The sequence below is a fragment of the Emys orbicularis genome, chromosome 12 (genome assembly GCF_028017835.1).
Source record: "Emys orbicularis isolate rEmyOrb1 chromosome 12, rEmyOrb1.hap1, whole genome shotgun sequence".
Taxonomy (NCBI): domain Eukaryota; kingdom Metazoa; phylum Chordata; order Testudines; family Emydidae; genus Emys; species Emys orbicularis.
The window spans coordinates 46,063,253-46,081,888 of NC_088694.1; the positions used below are offsets into that span (position 1 = coordinate 46,063,253).

General features: G+C 50.1%; 1 protein-coding gene across 1 annotated transcript; it reads left to right on the forward strand.

The window, feature by feature from the left end:
* The first annotated feature begins 7,821 nt into the window (after nucleotides 1–7,821).
* LOC135887001 (cathepsin G-like) lies at nucleotides 7,822–17,783 on the forward strand. Its single transcript, XM_065414781.1, has 5 exons — nucleotides 7,822–7,897; nucleotides 15,178–15,325; nucleotides 16,351–16,486; nucleotides 17,005–17,280; nucleotides 17,634–17,783. The coding sequence occupies exons 1-5, from the start codon at nucleotides 7,822–7,824 to the stop codon at nucleotides 17,781–17,783; spliced, it is 786 nt and encodes a 261-aa protein (XP_065270853.1).
* The last annotated feature ends 853 nt before the right edge of the window (nucleotides 17,784–18,636 follow it).

Below are 18,636 nucleotides of genomic sequence, written 5' to 3' on the forward strand. Positions count from 1 at the left end.
AGGAGACACCCATTTTGCTGGCTCTTTGCCTGGCTAGACCAGCCATTGGCTAACTAGGCTTTGGTTGTGAAATGCAGATTATCTTCATTACTCTTAGAAAAATGCTATGAATTGATTGGTATCAGAATGGATTGGGGGTGGGGGAAGCAGTTTGTAGATGTTGGGATAAAACCCCTGTGTGTCTCTGGGATTTTTTGGACTATGCTATGGCATTCTGGAGCAGGAATCAGATTCTCTCTATTAAATCCTATAGGCTGGGGCAAAAATAAAATAAAATAGAAAGGTGTGTATTCGAGCCGGCGCCCCTCAGAGGCAAAAGGCCCTATTCCCATTCTACCCCAGCCAGTCCCCCCTGACGGGTTCAGTCACAGAGACCCCCTTGAGACTATTCCTTGATGTGCTGGGATACCAGAATAACCCCCCTGACAGAATGGGCACCCCTCAACTCTCTCTTGCTGAGCTAGACTCTCCAGTTCAGCTCCAGCACAGACGCAGAGATTGGGCCACACCCCTCAGTAGTTCCTCAGACACTGAGATTCACTCAGCCCTGGGGATTCTCAGTTAACAGGGTCATACCGAGCACCCAGTATACAGCCTTTATGGGAGCCTGAACCCCACATAAATCCATTTTACTCTGTATAAAACTTATACAGTGTAAACTCATAAGTGTCCACCTTCTTTATCACTGAAAGAGAGATATGCACAGTTGTTTCCCCCACCCTGGTAACAATTACTTACACTGGGTTTATTAATAAACAAAAGTGATTTTATTAAGTATAAAAAGTAGGATTTAAGTGGTTTTAAGTATTAATAGACAGTAAATCACAAAGCAAAATAAAACAAACATGCAAGGCTAAGCTTGTTACACTAAGAAGCAAATTACATGTAATATCTCACCCTCAAAGATGTTCCAATAATCTTCTTTTACAGACTAGAATCATTCCTAGTCTGGACCTAATCCTTCCCCTGATTCAGTCTTTGTTAGTTCCAGCAGATATTTTAGGTGGTAAGCAGGGTTTTCCTCACAACTGGCATCCCCCTTTGTTCTGCTCCACTGCCTTATTTATGCAAGGCAGACAGACCCAGTTCATCAGCAAGTGGGATTGAAGCTGGGACCTTTGGGGCTAAAGTCATGAGTCTCTACCTCATGAGCTAAAAGCCAGGCGGCACATAACTAAGGCTGTAGAGAAGCCAGACTTCACTCTCCCTCTAGTGGTCTCACTGCCTCAGGGTTACGTATAGATGTGGCGAAAAGGCAGGAGTCGTTTGACCCCCTCCCCAACTTCCCATGGAAAAGTACAAGGTTTAAGATGGATTCCAGTATCAGGTGACATGGTCACATGTCCCTTTAAGACCCCAGTTTTTATTACCCATGGGCTGGCCCACACGTACACAGGAAGGCTTGCAGGTAAACAAGGTCATTTGCAACCAATTGTTTTGGTAAATGGGAGCCATCAAGTTCCTAAGGCACCATTGACGACCCTCACGTGGTATGATTACATCAGTAATACAAGTTCATACCTCATATTTCTAATTTCAGCTATAAGAATGATAGATGCATACAAATAGGAAAATCAAATTCAGTACATTGTACCATTTTCAATGATAGGTTACAAGAGGTATTTTGCATAAAGCATATTCCAGTTATGTCATATTCTTATTCATACACATATTTTCATAACACATATGGAGTGCAGCATCCCATCCCCTTCCTGGGGTCAGATCAGAGCTGGTACCCTCTACAGGGGACAGGTCCCATATGTTGGGCCCTACCAAATTCACAGTCCATTGTGACCAATTTCATGGCCAGAGTTGGTAAATTTCATGTTTTCAGCTGTTTAAACCTGAAATTTCACAGTGTTGTAAATGTGGGGTACCGACCCAAAAGGAGATCGTGTGTGGGGGAGGGGTGTTGCAAATCTGTTGTAGGGGGGTCATGGGATTTCCACCCTCTCTTCTGTGCTGCCTTCAGAGCTGGACTCTGAAGGCAACAACAGCAGAGCTTCCTGCAGCCACAGGAGATTCCAAGAGGTGGAGGTGGGTCTGGTCTGGTCTCCCCCCTCCCACCCTCAGAGCAGTGTGTGGGGAAGGACAATTCCTGTCCCTGCTCTGCCCAGTCGGAGCTAGGAACTCCGTTTTGCCGGGGAGCACCTAGGAGCAAGGAGACATCCAATTTCATGGGGAAGGGCTTATTTCACAGTCCATGAGGTGTTTCTCATGGCCAGGAAATTTGTAGGGCCCTACCCATATGTGACCTTCTCAGTTCCTACTTATCCTGATCTGGACCATCATTTTGCCCTGTGCATGAAACTTTCGCTCAGTTCACGTTGGTTCCACAACACTCCTGCAAAAGCCCTTGTGAACCTCTTCTTTCCACCCAGCACCTGCCCCTTTTGGTGCAATAAAAAGCTTGATGAAGTAGCCTCCGTGTCGGTCGGTCTGGATTCCTATCTGCATCTGACAGTAACTGCTCTACCTGGCATTTACCCCATATCTGCCCCTCATGGCCTCTGAATGCTGGAGAGAGGATTTGTTGCTACCCTGTTCCCTGTCACCTAGAGATACAGACCCAGCAGGAATTCAACAGTTGTGGCAAAAGTGCCCCCTACTGTCCCAATGGGTGTACAGCTTGGCCATTGTTTAACTTTATATCTTTATATATGTGTGTGTGCATATATATATTTATATATATATTTGTTGTAGCCATGGAATATTTCAGAGACAAGGTGGGTGAGGTGATATTCCATTGCATCAATTTCTCTTAGTGAGAGAAACAAGATTTGGAGCTTACACAGAGCTCTTCAGGTCCAGGAAAGGTCCTCTGTGTGTCACAGCTCAATGCAAGGTGGAACAGATTGTTTAGCATAAGAAGTTAACACATATTTCAAGGGATCATTCAAGGTTAAGTAGCCTGTTCTCATATCTCCAGTCATAGGGGGAGCAAGAGGAAGAAAAAGGTGTGGGGAAGGGGGTTTGGTGGGTTACAGATTGTTGTAATAAGCCATTAATCCAGTGTCTCTATTCACTTCATTTTTTTTAGTATCTATCAAAGGTTATGCAGGTTTCCTTTGAGGATGAGGACCAAGAGGTCAGCTATGGAGTGATCATTTTGTGAAAAGTGTTCATCCCCGGGTGATAAGGTGTTTTTGTCATTTTTCTGTGTGAGCTCATTTGACGTGGTTGTCTCATTTCTCCCACCTCATTGTTATTGGAGCATTTAGTACACTGGTTGAGGTACACCACATGTTGTGATGGGCATGTGTAGGACCTGAGGATCTAGAAAGGTGTGTTGCGGGGAGGGGATGTTGGCCATCATAGCAGTGGAGATATGTCTGCAGGTTTTATTCTGGCAGGGTCTGGTGCTACTTTGAGTTGGTGGGTCCTGCTCTGTGTAGAGCTTGCTTCTGATGATGAGCATGGAGAGAAATATGTGCTAAGTACCTATGCTAAACAACCTGTTTCACCTTGTACTTAGTTGTGACACACTGAGAACCTTTCCCAGACCCAAAGAAGAGCACTGTGTAATTTCAAAAGCCTGTCTCTCTCACCAACAGTAGTTGGCCCAATAAAAGATCCCCACACAGACCTTGTCTCCTTTTCGTCAGATTCCAACTTTGGTTTGGTTGATAAAGGCAACAATGTTGATAGTATATTCTTATAATTCTGGAAGGCATTTGACTCGATATCACACATGTTGATTAAAAAACTAGAAGTGTATAAGATTACCATGGCACACACAACATGGATTAAAAGATGGATTAAACAGTAGGTCTCAAAATGTAATTGAGAATGTGGAGTCATCATCAAATGGGCATGTTTTTTGTGGGATTAGGGATTGGTTCTTGTCCTATGCAATTTACTATTTTTATCAATACCCTGGAAGAAAACATAAAATCATCACTGATAACATATGCAGATGACTCAAAAATTGGAGGAGTGACAAATAATGCAGAGGACAGGGAACTGACACAGAGTGATCTGAATAGTTTGGTACGCTGGGTGCAGGCAAAAATATGCATTTTAACATGGCTAAATGTCAATGTATACATCTAGGAACAAAGAAGGTCGGCCATATTTACAGACTGTCTCCTGCGAAGTAGGGACCCCGCAACAGATGTGAGGGTCAAGGTGAACATGAGTTCCCAGTGCGACACTGTGGCCAAAAGAACTAGTGTGATCCTGGGATGCATAAACAGGGGAATCTCGAGTAGGAGCAGAGAGGTTATTTTATCTCTGGATTTGGTCCTGGCGCAACGGCTGCTGGAATCCCATTTCCAGATCGGGGCCCACAATTCAAGCAGGATTTTGATAAATTGGAGAGGCTCAGAGACGAGCCAGGAGAATGATTAATGATTTAGAAAACCTGCCTTACAGTGATAGACTCAAGGAGCTCCATCTTTTTAGCTTAACACAGAGACGGTTAAGGGGTTACATGATAACAATGTATAAGTACCTTCACGGGGAACAAATATTTAATAATGGGCTCTTCAATCTAGCACTAGTCTAACACTTATGGGAAATATTGTGCCTGTATTACTTTTCCAGCAGATGTGTGGGTAGTTAAAGTCCCCTCTCCTCCATGCCATCTGCCCTCTTTATTTGTTAATTTCACAGGCCAGATTGTGACCTCTGGAATCAACACAGAGTTTTATGAAATTTAGTCCCTGTGAGTGTTTCCTTCTTTCCTGGATCTCTGTCAGCCAGGGGAGGGGAGACTCAGCCACTCAGCAGTTAAACCTGGCAGTCTGAGTTGTCTGTCAGACCAGGGCAGTAGGAATAACAAATCACTAGGATCCAGCCTCTCTATATGCATCTGCCTGTGCTCTCCGTGGTGTTGAGGTCATGAGAGATGGGGCGTTTCCCGTCTGTAGGGTACTGGCTCCAGGGGACTGGCTGCTCGGGGGGCAGGGAATGGGATACCCAAGCTCAGTTAATGCTGCAGCATCTGAGCTGAGGCCTGGAATCTGGCCTGGTCCCCAAGTTCAGTGCAAACACTTTCAATGTTTCCGTATAGCCTGGAATAGACACTGAATGTGAGGCAGCAATTTCCAAGCATTGCACAGAGTCTGAATATTAAATGGAATTTTGTAAGACTCATCCCTATTTTGAGCAAAACTAACACACAAGTGAACAGTCTGGTCTCCAGATGTGAGTTTGTTAATTCATAACTAATGTCAGCTGCCTGGGTCTGCCAGCATCACACCGTGTAGTCCATCACCAGCTAGCCAGGGAGCGCTGACAGCTCCCTCATGTGTGAATAGGCCTCCCTTAGCCATAAGAACATAAGAAAGAGCATAAGAAAGGCCGTACCGGGTCAGACCAAAGGTCCATCTAGCCCAGTATCCTGTCTACCGACAGTGGCCAATGCCAGGTGCCCCAGAGGGAGTGAACCTAACAGGGAATGATCAAGTGATCTCTCTCCTGCCATCCATCTCCATTCTCTGACAGACAGAGGCTAGGGACACCATTCCTTACCCATCCTGGCTAATAGCCATTAATGGACTTAACCACCATGAATTTATCCAGTTCTCTTTTAAACTCTGTTATAGTCCTAGCCTTCACAACCTTCTCAGGTAAGGAGTTCCACAAGTTGACTGTGCGCTGCGTGAAGAAGAACTTCCTTTTATTTCTTTTAAACCTGCTGCCTATTAATTTCATTTGATGACCCCTAGTTCTTGTATTATGGGAATAAGTAAATAACTTTTCCTTATCCACTTTCTCCACATCACTCATGATTTTATATACCTCTATCATATCCCCCCTTAGTCTCCTCTTTTCCAAGCTGAAGAGTCCTAGCCTCTTTAATCTCTCCTCATATGGGACCCGTTCCAAACCCTTAATCATTTTAGTTGCCCTTTTCTGAACCTTTTCTAGTGCCAGTATATCTTTTTTGAGATGAGGAGACCACATCTGTATGCAGTATTCGAGATGAGGGCGTACCATCAATTTATATACGGGCAATAATATATTCTCAGTCTTATTCTCTATCCCCTTTTTAATGATTCCTAACATCCTGTTTGATTTTTTGACCGCCTCTGCACACTGCGTGGACATTTTCAGAGAACTATCCACGATGACTCCAAGATCTTTTTCCTGACTTGTTGTAGCTAAATTAGCCCCCATCATATTGTATGTATAGTTGGGGTTATTTTTTCCAATGTGCATTACTTTACATTTATCCACATTAAATTTCATTTGCCATTTTGTTGCCCAATCACTTAGTTTTGTAAGATCTTTTTGAAGTTCTTCACCGTCTGCTTTGGACTTAACTATCTTTAGCAGTTTAGTATCATCTGCAAACTTTGCCACCTCACTGTTTACCCCTTTCTCCAGATCATTTATGAATAAGTTGAATAGGATCGGTCCGAGGACTGACCCTTGGGGAACACCACTAGTTACCCCTCTCCATTCTGAGAATTTACCATTTATTCCTACCCTTTGTTCCCTGTCTTTTAACCAGTTCTCAATCCATGAAAGGACTTTCCCTTTTATCCCATGGCAGCTTAATTTACATAAGACCCTTTGGTGAGGGACCTTGTCAAAGGCTTTCTGGAAATCTAAGTACACTATGTCCACTGGATCCCCCTTGTCTACATGTTTGTTGACCCCTTCAAAGAATTCTAATAGATTAGTAAGACACGATTTCCCTTTACAAAAACCATGTTGACTATTGCTCAACAGTTTATGTTTTTCTATGTGTCGGACAATTTTATTCTTAACTATTGTTTCGACTAATTTGCCCGGTACAGACGTTAGACTTACCGGTCTGTAATTGCTGGGATCACCTCTAGAGCCCTTTTTAAATATTGGCGTTACACGAGATACTGGATGATCGCTCCAAGCCCATTAGACATAGGATAGGGACGTTATCGCTGAGCTAGTACCTGTATTCATGACTCGCAATGAGCATGAAGTTTGATGAGTTACCAGTTTTCAGTAGAGCCCTCACACGCCATCCTTCAGGGCTAAATACCAGGGAAGTGGTACCTGGGGTATAGTGAGTTTGTCAGGAGTGAGATCCGAGTGGCTTGTGAAAGATAGTGAACACTTTACTGGTTATCACTGATGGGCCTCTAGGCTGGAAGGGGTTTCAGTTTGGAGCTGGCTGGGGAGACGGGGGAGACCCAGAGTCCTGGCTCTGGACTCCCCACCCCCCAAGATGGACTCTACCGAATGTTCCTGTTGTTTATGCTAACAAGCTCTATTCTACTCAGTGTCTCTATCAACTAATAAACCAAACAAACCTTCCATTTTACAATGCTGGCTGAGTTCCTGTGGTTTGCAAAGTTGGGATGCAGGGCCCTCTGACTCCCCCACACTTCATGACAAACAATGGATGCCCTGATTTTGGTCTAGGTGCCACCCTAATGCGTTGAACAGGGAGCCAGGGGAACAATTGACCTGGGGCCATGGTGGAGGCAGGAGTCACGGGGTGGGTTCTGGCTCTGGGGTGCCCAGAGAATCAGGTTGGAAGGTCACTATGGTCTCTCCAGGCCTTGAAATTGATGGGTCTGGGTATCTCAGTGCAGAAAAACTCAGGGGTGTTTCTTACACCTGTAGTAGCGCTGAGCAGTGTTAGCCACATCCACAGCCAGGCCTGGTGCACACCCGAGCAAGGAAGGAACCTTCCAACACCCACCCAATGTGGGTGGAGCTGTGACCTGAGGCTTCCCCAATGGGTGTCTCTGCTCCTGGCCCATCCGGGGTGGGAATTTCCAGACCGGAGTGTACGTGCCCCTGTGATTCCCAGGCCCTGCCCCCCTCCCCGTTCTGGTCCATATAACCCCCAGGGGCTAGCAGAGGCTCCATGCCCATGCCTAGATGGCTCTGACATTGCAGCTCTTGATCCTGGCCCTGCTTCCTGTGGCCTTTTTCCTGCCCCCTGGCTCTCAGGCAGGTGAGCTGGAGGAGGGGGAGCAGAGCCCATGGGGTGCAGGGCCCTCACCTGGCAGGGGCAGCTTTGGGCAGGTCTCTCCCCTGCTCCTGATGGGGGCCAGGGGGCTGTATCGAACCCTGCAACCTCTCCTGGGTGTGGTTGGGGCTCTCAGAGCAGCCCGAGGGGTTGAGTGGCCCAGCCCCCACAGGCTCCTTTATGACCCCATTGCCAAACCCTGCCCCAGGCAGGGAGGCCGGCTGTGGGGCTAAGGCACAGGGCTTGGCCCCAGGAAATTTGGGAGAATTTCCCAGGTCAACACAGGCTGCCTGTGGGGACATTGGGCTTCTCCCTGGGGCTGGGAGTTTCATGGAGTGCTGATGGGAACTGGGCACCCAAACCCCTTAGGAACAATCTCCCTGGGCCTCGGTTTCCCCATTTGTAAACTGAGAAAAATGATTCTACCTGTGTCTGTTTGAACTGCACATGCGTTGGGGCAGGGATTGTGGATCTGTGCAGCGCCCGGCACAATGGGGGAACCCTGATCTCAGTCGAGGTCTGTGCAGCACCCAGCACAATGGGTGTCCTGATCTCGGTGCCATGCTAATGCATGTACAGGAGAACCTCAGAGTTACGAGCATCTGGGGAGTGGAGGTTGCAAACAGTGTTAAGTTTGCAAATGAATTGTAGCTTAGCAGGACACATCAGACGATCCATTGTCTACAGCCATCCTTAAGACACAACCGCATTTGCTCCAATCCCTCAGACAGAGACAAATACCTACAAGATCTCTATCAAGCATTCTTAAAACTACAATACCCATCTAGGGAAGTGAGGAAACAGAATAACAGAGCGAGATGGGTACCCAGAAATCACCTACTACAGGACAGGCCCAACAAGGAAAATAACAGAACACCACTGGCCATCACGTACAGCCCCCAGCTAAAACCTCTCCAGTGCATCATCAGTAATCTACAACCTATCCTGGAAAACGACCCTCCACTCTCACAGACCTTGGGAGGCAGGCCAATCCTCACTTACAGACAGCCCCCGAACCTGAAGCAAATACTCACCAGCAACTGCACGCCACACAACAGAAACACCAACCCAGGAACCAATCCCTGTAACAAACCCTGTTGCCTACTCTGTCCCCATATCTACTCTAGCAACACCATCATAGGATTCAACCCACACCAGCCACACCATCAGGGGCTCATTCACGTGCACATCTACTAACGTGATATATGCCATCATGTGCCAGCAATGCCCCTCTGCCATGGACATTGTCAAACCGGACAGTCTCTACGTCAAAGGACAATTGGACACAAATCAGACATCAGGAATGGTAACATACAAAAGCCAGTAGGAGAACACTTCAATCTCCCTGGACATTCAATAACAGATTTAAAAGGAGCCATACTTCAACAAAAAAAAACTTCAAAAGCAGATTTCAAAGAGAAACTGCTGAGCTACAATTCATTTGCAAACTTAACACCATCAATTTGGGCTTGAATAGGGCCTGGGAGTGTTTGGCTCACTACAAAAGCAATTTTCCCTCTCTTGATATTGACACCTCCTCATCAATTACTGGGAGTGGACAACATCCACTCTAACTAAATTGGCCTTCAACATTGGTTCTCCACTTGTAAGGTAATTCCCTTCTCTTCATGTGCCAATAAATATTTATGCCTGTATCTGTAATTTTCACTCCATGCATCTGAAGAAGTGAGTTTTTTGCCCACGGAAGCTTATGCCCAAATAAACCTGTTAGTCTCTAAGGTGCCACAAGTACTCCTGTTCTTTTTGCGGATACAGACTAACACGGCTGCTACTCTGAAACCAGAATCCTTGTTGTTTTTGTGGATACAGACTAACATGGCTACCCCTCTGAAACCTGTTGCCACAGTGGCCTTTTGTGGACAAAAGGCAGAACTGCGGCGCTTCTGGTGCAGTATGTATTTCCTGTGGGGAAAAGTTCCATATTAATATGCTTAGTAAGGAATTTACCAGAATCTTTCTTTCCCCTCTGTATTATTACAGACATACTGGCTGACAGATATTTTGAAATAAATAACCAAAATAATTGAAACTGGCACGATTATATTGTTTTATTTTGACAAATAAAATATACACAATTTTTCATAATTTTAAAATATTGTCTGCAGAAATTTTAATTTTTTGGCACATTTTTGGGGGGCACAGAATTCCCCTAGGAATAGGAATTGTTGCAGATGACTTTACTAGATGCCCAGAAAGACACAATCAAGGAAAGAGTCTGTGTTCATTAAAAAATTGTCCAGTGGCTTCCTTTTATTTACTTCATTCAGCATCCAAGCCCACAGTACTTTTTTGCAGGCAGCATTTTCCATCAGGAACAGATCCATTCAAAAATCCTTTTTAATGTGATGGCCCATCTGATTTTGATCGTCCTTCTGGATGTGTGGGGTGGGGGTGGAGGGAAAATTCCAGTGCCTTGGTGCTCATGTTCAGAGCAAACGTTTTGGTGTTATAAAGCAAATTGTACATCTTTCCTTATAGCCTGGAACACAGAGATTGCACGTGAGATCGATCCAGGGAGTTACATCTGAGCATTTCATAGAGTCTGAACACTAAATACTTTCTTGTAAGACTCGTCCCTATTTTGGGTGAAACAAACACACAGGTGAACAGTCTGGTCTCCAGCGATGAGTTTGTTAGTTCTCAGTTACTGCCAGCTACCTGGGTCTGCCAGTGTCACACCGTGTAGTCCACCACTGGCTAGCTGCGGGGGCAGGGGAGGCCTGCCAGCTCTCTCCTGCATGAATGGCTATCCCCAAGCCATGAGATTCCCTGGAGAGTCACCCGAAGACAATTAACTGTAGGTGCCAGGATAAGGACGTTAGCCATCCATACGCACGGCTTGCAGTGAGCATGAGGATTGACAAACTACCAGCTTTCAGTAAAGCCCTCACATCCAGTAAAGCCCAGGGAAGTAATGTCTTCGGTGTAGTGAGTTTGTCAGGTCTGAGACCAGAGTGGCTTGTGAAGGACAGTGAACACTTTGCTTGTTGGCACCAATGGGGTCACAGAGGGCTGGGAGCCAGGAGTCCCTAAGTTCCCTGTAAGCTGTGCAGCCACGCAGCCGTCTATTTAGCACTGCGCAGGGGCTCAAGGAACCTGCCTGGGGACATGCCGCAGCCAGGGGAGAGCTGCCTCTCCCTTGGCCCCAACCTAGCCTGTTCTCCAATTTGCCATGAGTGGGGGAGGGGTGGCCAGAACCCAGCACCAGCCTGGACCTGCCACTGATGGGGTACCCTTCCCCTGGCTGCAACTCTGCCACGACCCAAACCCAGCCAAGGCCAGGGTGCCCCTACCCTGGCCCAGGACCAGCTCTAGGCACCAGCAAAGCAAGCAGTTGCTTGGGGCGGCATATTTGCAGGGGTGCAAGAATCCAGCATGGGAGCTGAGAACCAACAAGGAGCCCTGGGAGCTGTAGTTCCTTGGTTAGCTCCCTGCCTATAGAGCCAGCCCTGGAGCAGGGAAAGAACTACATTTCCCAGCATTCCCTTGGCCGTTAGTAACAGGAAAGGGAGGGGGAAGGAGTATGGAACTGAAACCTGCAGCTTGCTGTGAATGGTAGGGACAGAGCCAGCTCTAGGTTTTTTGCCGCCCCCCACCCCAGCCCTGGGCTCCCCCCTCCCCCCTGTGTTGCCCCAGCCCTGGGCTCTCCCCCCTGCACTCCCTGCCGCCCCAGCTCTGGCCCCCACCCGCACCCCCTGCTGCCCCAGCCCTGGGCTCTCCCCCCCCGCACTCCCTGCCACCCCAGCTCTGGCCCCCACCTGCACCTCCTGCCGCCCCAGCCCTGTGCTCTCCCCCAAAGAAAGAATTGGGTGGACTAAATGGACAGTGCCCCTCTCTATCTGAAGCCTAGCAAGGGAGGTACGTGGATCCCACTAGAATTTAAAATGAAAAGTAAGGGAGGGGAGGCTCTACTAGGACCTGGGCAGCTTTAGATACAGTACCAGGCACATAGGAGGATTTCCACTTCTGAGCCATGGAAGCAGAAATTGACTTTTCTTTTCCAGATTTGAACACCCTCAAAATTCAGGAGGGCTCAAGCTCAATTTGGGCAGCTGTTACTTCATTTCTCCCAAATCAAATATACTGATCCACTGTCACTTGCTGTAGAAAAAGTAGAATAAATTGAGCAAGAAATGCTTCCCAGTGGTTATTAGGACTGGAATTGCTATTTTCAACAGCCATTGCTTTTTTTTTTTTTTTTTAGTTTAGTTTTAGTTTTATGTGTTTAAAAGGAAGACCGTGATATTGCATTGGCAAATTCCCCATAGAAACAAAGAGTGGAACAAAAGAATAATAAAGGCACCTCAACTTTTCCTCATTTATGTAGGACAGTCTTATAATATGCATCCAGATATCCTCCAATCACACAAGCTGAAAATTGTTCGACTTCATTGCAGTTCTGTAACCATATGGGAAGTAATCCTGTCTGTGTTCTGTGCACATCCAAAATTCCTGCTGAATGACCCGCCCTGGGAGCAAGTTACCAGTGACCCAGGGCTGCGGCGGAAGGAGGGTGCAGTTGGGGGTGGGGGGGGAGAGAGCCCAGGGCTGGGGTGGGGGGCAGCCAAAAATGTTTTGCTTGGGGCAGCAAAAAACCTAGAGCCGGCCCTGCCCTGGCTCGAACTCAGCCGTGGCCGGGGCAGCCCAGAGCTACTGCAGCCGGGGCACCAGGATCTGCGACCCTCCCCCTGCTCCAACCCAGCCCCAGTTGGAACCTGCCAGGGCTAGGGGAGGGGCGCCTTTCCTGCAGCCCCATCCCTGGATCTGCCATGGTGGAGGGAGGCGCCTCCGCCCAGGTGCTGCTGTGAGGAGAGCACTGGGGGGAGTCCTGTCTCCTCACAGTAGCCCCAGAGCATCGTCCTTCACCCCAAACCCCTCATCCCCAGCCCCACACCAGAGCCTACACCCCCAGTTGGAGCCCTCACACCTTGCACCCCAACCCTCTGCCTCAGGCCTGAGCCCCCTCCCACACTCAGAAAGCGTTGGCCCCACCCTCACCACATGAATGTTGCTAGGTGCACTAATATGAAGGTGATGTGTCACATAGGGTCGTGTCACACCTCACCTCCATACTGGTGCACATAAGAACATTCATTCGGCAGAGGGGTGGGAAAAATGAGAGGGAACACTGGCGCCGGCCCCAGGTCTCCTTGGTTCTATCCCTGGCTATGTGAGGGGAGTAGTGTCTAATGGTTAGAGAAGGGGAAGAGGAGGGGGTTGGGAGCCAAGTCTCCTGTGCCCTGTCCCTGGCTCTGGGAGGGTTGTGGGGTCTAGCAGTTAGAGTGGGAGAAGGGGAGAGGGCTGGGAGCCAGGACACCTGGGTTCTCTCGCTGGCTCTGCTGTGTCATTTCCTATCTGATGCTGCACAGTCATAGCTCCCAGCTGTACAGCATCACAGATGCAGCCACATCCCCTTCACGTGATCACAGACTCCCTGAAGGGTGTGGGAGGGGGTTGTCAGAAACCCTCCCACCATGGTTGCTGTGATCAGGGCCAATGGCGGTCTGCCCAGACCCAGCCTGCTCATAGCTGGGCCAATATGAGAAAGATCACAGGGCCACATTCCTACCAGCCACTTGAGATCAGTCGCTGTCACCCACAGCCCCATCACAGAGACACGGGCAGGGAGCTGAGCGAGGATGGAGCCAGGAGAGTTTGAGCCCCAGATGTGCCCAGCGGTGTCTTCTCCATCCAGTGGTGCATCATCCACCCAGCTGTGCAGGGAGCCAGCCATGCAGGGAGCCAGCCAGCTGTGCAGGATCCCCGGCTGACACATGGCCTGTCCTTCCCCCCGGCCTATGTATTTGGCTGTGGTTGGAAACTGAGATGCCTGAGCCCTGCATTTAGATGAGTGTGTGGGTGACACTGAGGTTTCCTGCCCCCCCGATCCCCTCCAAGCTGAGTCTATAAAGCCTGCAGGCCTGAGGCAGATTCATCGTCCCTGCACTGACTCCAAACATGCAGGCCCAGATCTTGCTCCTGCTCCCCATGGCCGTTCTCCTGTCTCCTGGGGCTTGGGCTGGTAAGTACAGCTGGGATTAGGGCCCCTGGGACATTGGGGTGAATGGGGGGGGTCTCAGGGATTGGGGTTAGAGAGTGGTACCTAGGGGTCTGTGACAATCTGTACCCATATGTTCACTACTTTTACAGGACTATGATAAATTTTACACAAAGCATGCCTTGTGAGTTATCATCTGAATACTCATAATTTACTGACCATTATTGTTCTGGTAAAATATGTGTGGCATGTAAAGTTATAAGATTTTATTGCATGGAGTTATTCAGACATTTTTCAAGTCTGGGGAGCAACCACAAGCCAGTTCTCCAGAGACAAACGGCTAGTTGATACCTCAGCCAAGTGTTAATGTAATCAAATGGACCATCACCTGGTTACGTGGCCATTCTTGGGCACGAAAGATGTGGGTGAAAAATTTACATCTTGACAAAGAAACAGCTCAGTATTACTGTCTGCGCAGATTTTCTGTCTTCTCAATCCCAGCTGGAGACGATTTTTGAAGAAGAGAAAGACCTATAAGAAGGGGAGCAGACCCCTCCCCCTACCATGACCTCTCCCTTTCTCTCTACCCACAGCGCACACAACACTGGAAGTACAAAGGAAGCAGCATGGGGGATGGAAACTGACTGAAAGCGACTCAGCCAGTAAGATTGCAGAAACATGTGGTGAGAGAGATCTCACAAGGCATGCTTTGTACAAAATGTATCACCATCCTGTAATGGGTTTTAACACAGGGGTACAGAATGTCAGGGGGAATCGGGGCATGTTGTCACCCCCAGCACTGATATCGATCAGTGTCACTCACCGCCCACGTAAGGGAGAGCTGGGGAAGGGCAAAAACAGCGACACCAGCACCGAGCAGCTCAGCACCAAAGCAACAGACCGTGTGTCCCATTCCTCACCCAGTCCCCTTCTGGGGGCTGCCTGGCCTACGCCGGGGTGAGGTTGGCCCCCAAATCCATTAGCTCAAGGCAGGGCAATTACTGACCCACTCCCGGTGCATTTGGCACGGATTGTCCATCCAGCGACATCAGAGCTGTAAATTGGACCCTCCAGCCCCATGGGGTGTCCAGTGTGGGGGAGAGCTGAGCACAGGGATCCCCCAGGGAGAGCATCACAGGGGGTGGGATAATGTTGTGGAGACTCCCCTTCGGGATGGGGAGCTCGGTCCCAGACCGGCCCAGGGAGATGATGGGGTTCTTTAGATGAACCTGGTCTCCCCCTGCAGGTGAGATCATTGGAGGAAAAAATGCCAAGCCCCACTCCAGACCCTACATGGCCTATCTGCAAATACAAGACGGACGGTATATAAAAACGTGTGGTGGGTTCCTGGTGGCGGAGAACTTCGTGCTGACAGCCGCTCACTGCAATGGAGAGTAAGCGCCTGTGTGCTGGGAATGTCGGGGCAGGACAGGCATTAGTGGGTGATGAGGAGCTGGGAGCTCTGGTGCTGTTGTAGGTTGCAGGGAAGGAGCAGTTAGTAGGAAAGGCTGGGAGAGCAGATCCCAGAGTCTGATCTGCTCAGGGGGCCTCGGCATGTCTCTAAGGGCCTGTGCAAACCATGGTCCAGATCCAGCGCTGGGTAAATCAATGGAGCTACGGGCCGTTGACACCAGCTGGGGTCCGGCCCCATTGCCCAGATCGGGGCAGGGAGGGGCTCACAGCCCCAGGACAGCTCTGCATGACTCCGGGCTGGGGGGAGTGGGGCATAGACTCCATATGGATCTAGGCAGGGATTGTTCTCCGGGGTTCAGGGGAGATGAGGCCTGGAGAACAATGGGGAGTGAAGCAGCTCATGGGGACAGCACAAGGGGGAGACACTTTGTGCTGCTGCCCTAGCAGGGGCGGCTCTATGTTTTTTCCCACCCCAAGCACGGCAGGCAGGCGGCTTTTGGCGGGTCACGCGGATTCGGCAGCGCGCCTGCGAGAGGTCTGCCGGTGCCGCGCCTTCAGCATCCCCGCTGCTGAATTGCCGCGAACCCGCGGGACCAGCAGACCTCCCACAGGCATGCCGCCAAAGGCAGCCTCACTGCCGCCCTCACAGCGACCGAGAGGCCACCCCCTGCGGCTTGCCGCCACAGGCACACGCTTGCTGCGCTGGTCCATGGAGCCGCCCCTGTGCCCTAGAGGGGAAAGGCCGCTTGTGCCATTTCCCCCTCTCCACACACCTCCCTGAGTTAGCCAGTCCGCAGCCCTGGAGGGGGATCAGTGTTGGCAATGTGTACAATGGTGTATACATTTTTGCAGACCAGAAGCCGAGTCCGTGATCACAGCCTGAGAGCCCCAGGGTATCCTGTCCCCTCCATATCATTGTTCATGAACCAGACAGACATGTGCCCACCCCCCACCTCATGTCTGTTCCTGCCCCTAAAGCCCCATGGGTTGTGCTTGGCTTTTACAGCAAGATCACTGTCAAGCTGGGAGCCCATAATATTAGTAAACAGGAACGGAGCCAACAAGAGATCACCGTGCGTCGTCAGATCCTCCACCCACAATATGACACTGAGACCACTAACAATGACATCATGCTGTTGCAGGTAATACCCCCATCCCATCACCCTGCCTCCAGTGACATCACACTGCTGCGGGTACCACCCCCAGCCCATCACCCCGCCCTAGTGACATCACATTGCTGCAGGCACCGCCCCCATTCCATTACCCCGCCCCTAGTGACATCACACTGCTGCAGACACCACCCCCAGGCCATCACCCCACCCCCTGTCATCTCACACTGCTGCAGGTACCACCCCCATCCCATCACCCCACTCCTAGTGTCATCACACTGCTGTGGGTACCACCCCCATCCCATAACCCTACCCCCAATGAACTCACACTGCTGCGGGTACCACCCCAGCCCATCACCCGACCCCCTATGAACTCACAGTGCTTCAGGTACTACCCCCATCCCATCACCCCACCCCCTGTCACCTCACACTGCTGCAGGCACCGCCTCAGCCCATCACCCCGCCCCCTTTGACCACATGGTCAAGGGGTTTTGCTGGGAACAGGGTGTGTCTGGGTGTCCGTGAGTGTGTTCATCATTCTTGTCGCTCAGCTGGCAGAGACAGTGAAGCTGAATAAATGGGTGAAAACCATCCCCCTGCCACGCACCGACAAGAGAGTGAAGCCAGGGACCAAATGCAGTGTCGCCGGCTGGGGCCGCACCAGCAGACAGAGTAAATCTGCCCCAACCACCACACTCAAGGAGGCGAATTTGAAGGTGCTGGAGGATGATGTGTGTCTGAAAAATCCTGATGTGACCTACTGGGACTATGATGCTTCCACCATGATGTGTGTGGCGGATCTGAAGAAGGGCAAAGCCTCTTTTAAGGTGAATCTCCTTCTGGCTTCAAGCTCCCTTGATAAATCGTTATTATGAATGAGGCTTTTGGGGTTGCAGTTGTGCCTACGAGCGGCCAATAGGGGATCAGGCCCCACTGTGCTTGGTGCTGTACGAATGAATGGGAAAAGAACTGGTCTTGTCTCAGGGGAAGGCAGAGACCAGCTGGACAGGGGAGTGGGTGGGGTGTTTAGACCAGATGGGCCGTGGGGTGCTAGGAGAGCTGGGTGGACATTGTGGGGTGACACTGGGACCAGCTGCACCAGGGGGTGTCACTGAGATGCACATCAGTTGGAAACGACTCACTGAGCTGTTCTCCATCTGTGGCTTGTTTAATTTTGCAGGGCGACTCTGGAGGCCCCCTGGTGTGTGGGAAAAGAGCCCAGGGCATCGTTTCCTGGGGATCCCAAAAGAGCGCCTCCCCTGGAGTGTACACAAGAGTCTCCACCTTCATCCCCTGGATAGAGGAGATGATGAGGATGCTGGAGCCCTGAGCCAAGCCGGGAATCACTGCACGAGCCAGAGCTGCACCACTTCTATCCTTTGGAGAGGCCCAGATGTAGGGGCTGCTTTGCAGAGGGGCTGAGCCCCCTCCCCCAGCCTTTGTTACCCTCAGGCAGCCCCCAACCCATGAGCGTCAAGGTAGGGAGCCTAGGGGAGTTAGGAGCCAAGTTTGAGGCCAGCTCCCGTTGCCTTCCTTGGAAATCCCAACCCTTAGACTACCTCTTTGCTGGGGAAACAGCTGGGTTATTTCCTCCCCGGTAACAGACACGAGCCAAACCCTGGGGAGGACCCAGCGGTTTGTAGCTCTCCTCCGTGTCAGCCGGACTGTTTATGGGAGATCCTCGTCATTACCTCGACCTGTTAACTTCTGTTGAAACTGCACCCTACCATGTCCTCAATGAGCCTTTCCATGGGTTTGTTCCCCCTGGGTGGCCGCCTGCTGTTCCAAACACACCTGTTCCCAGCGCCAGCAATGACAGTGGGAAGGCAACACAGCGATGGCTACGTTGAACTGATTGCAGATCGAACATTAGCACTGATCCTCCCCTTCCCACTTCCCCTGCCCTGCTGAGTGGCCTGCTGCAAAAAAGAGTGATTCAGGTACTGTCACATTAACCTGAGCCATGAAATCCAGAGCAGCCGCCGCATCTGCCAGGGCCAGGAGAGAATTGGCCCCTACAGAGGAAGGTGGGCTTGTGGTTAATGTGCTAGGCTGGGACCCAGGACACCTGGGTTCAGTGATTTCATGCAGAATGAGGATCTAGTGAGTGCCAGTGGGGAATTAACCCCCTCAGCGCTGGAGGAGTCCCTGCCTGCTGGGACAGAAAGGGAACTCCAAGGAGG

Excerpts from the sequence above, each read along its gene's own strand:
- LOC135887001 (XM_065414781.1), top strand. The coding sequence starts at position 7,822 with ATGGCTCTGACATTGCAGCTCTTGATCCTGGCCCTGCTTCCTGTGGCC. Across the intron at positions 15,326-16,350 it reads GCCGCTCACTGCAATGGAGA|CAAGATCACTGTCAAGCTGG; the intron begins GTAAGCGCCTGT and ends TGGCTTTTACAG. Across the intron at positions 17,281-17,633 it reads AGGGCAAAGCCTCTTTTAAG|GGCGACTCTGGAGGCCCCCT; the intron begins GTGAATCTCCTT and ends TTAATTTTGCAG.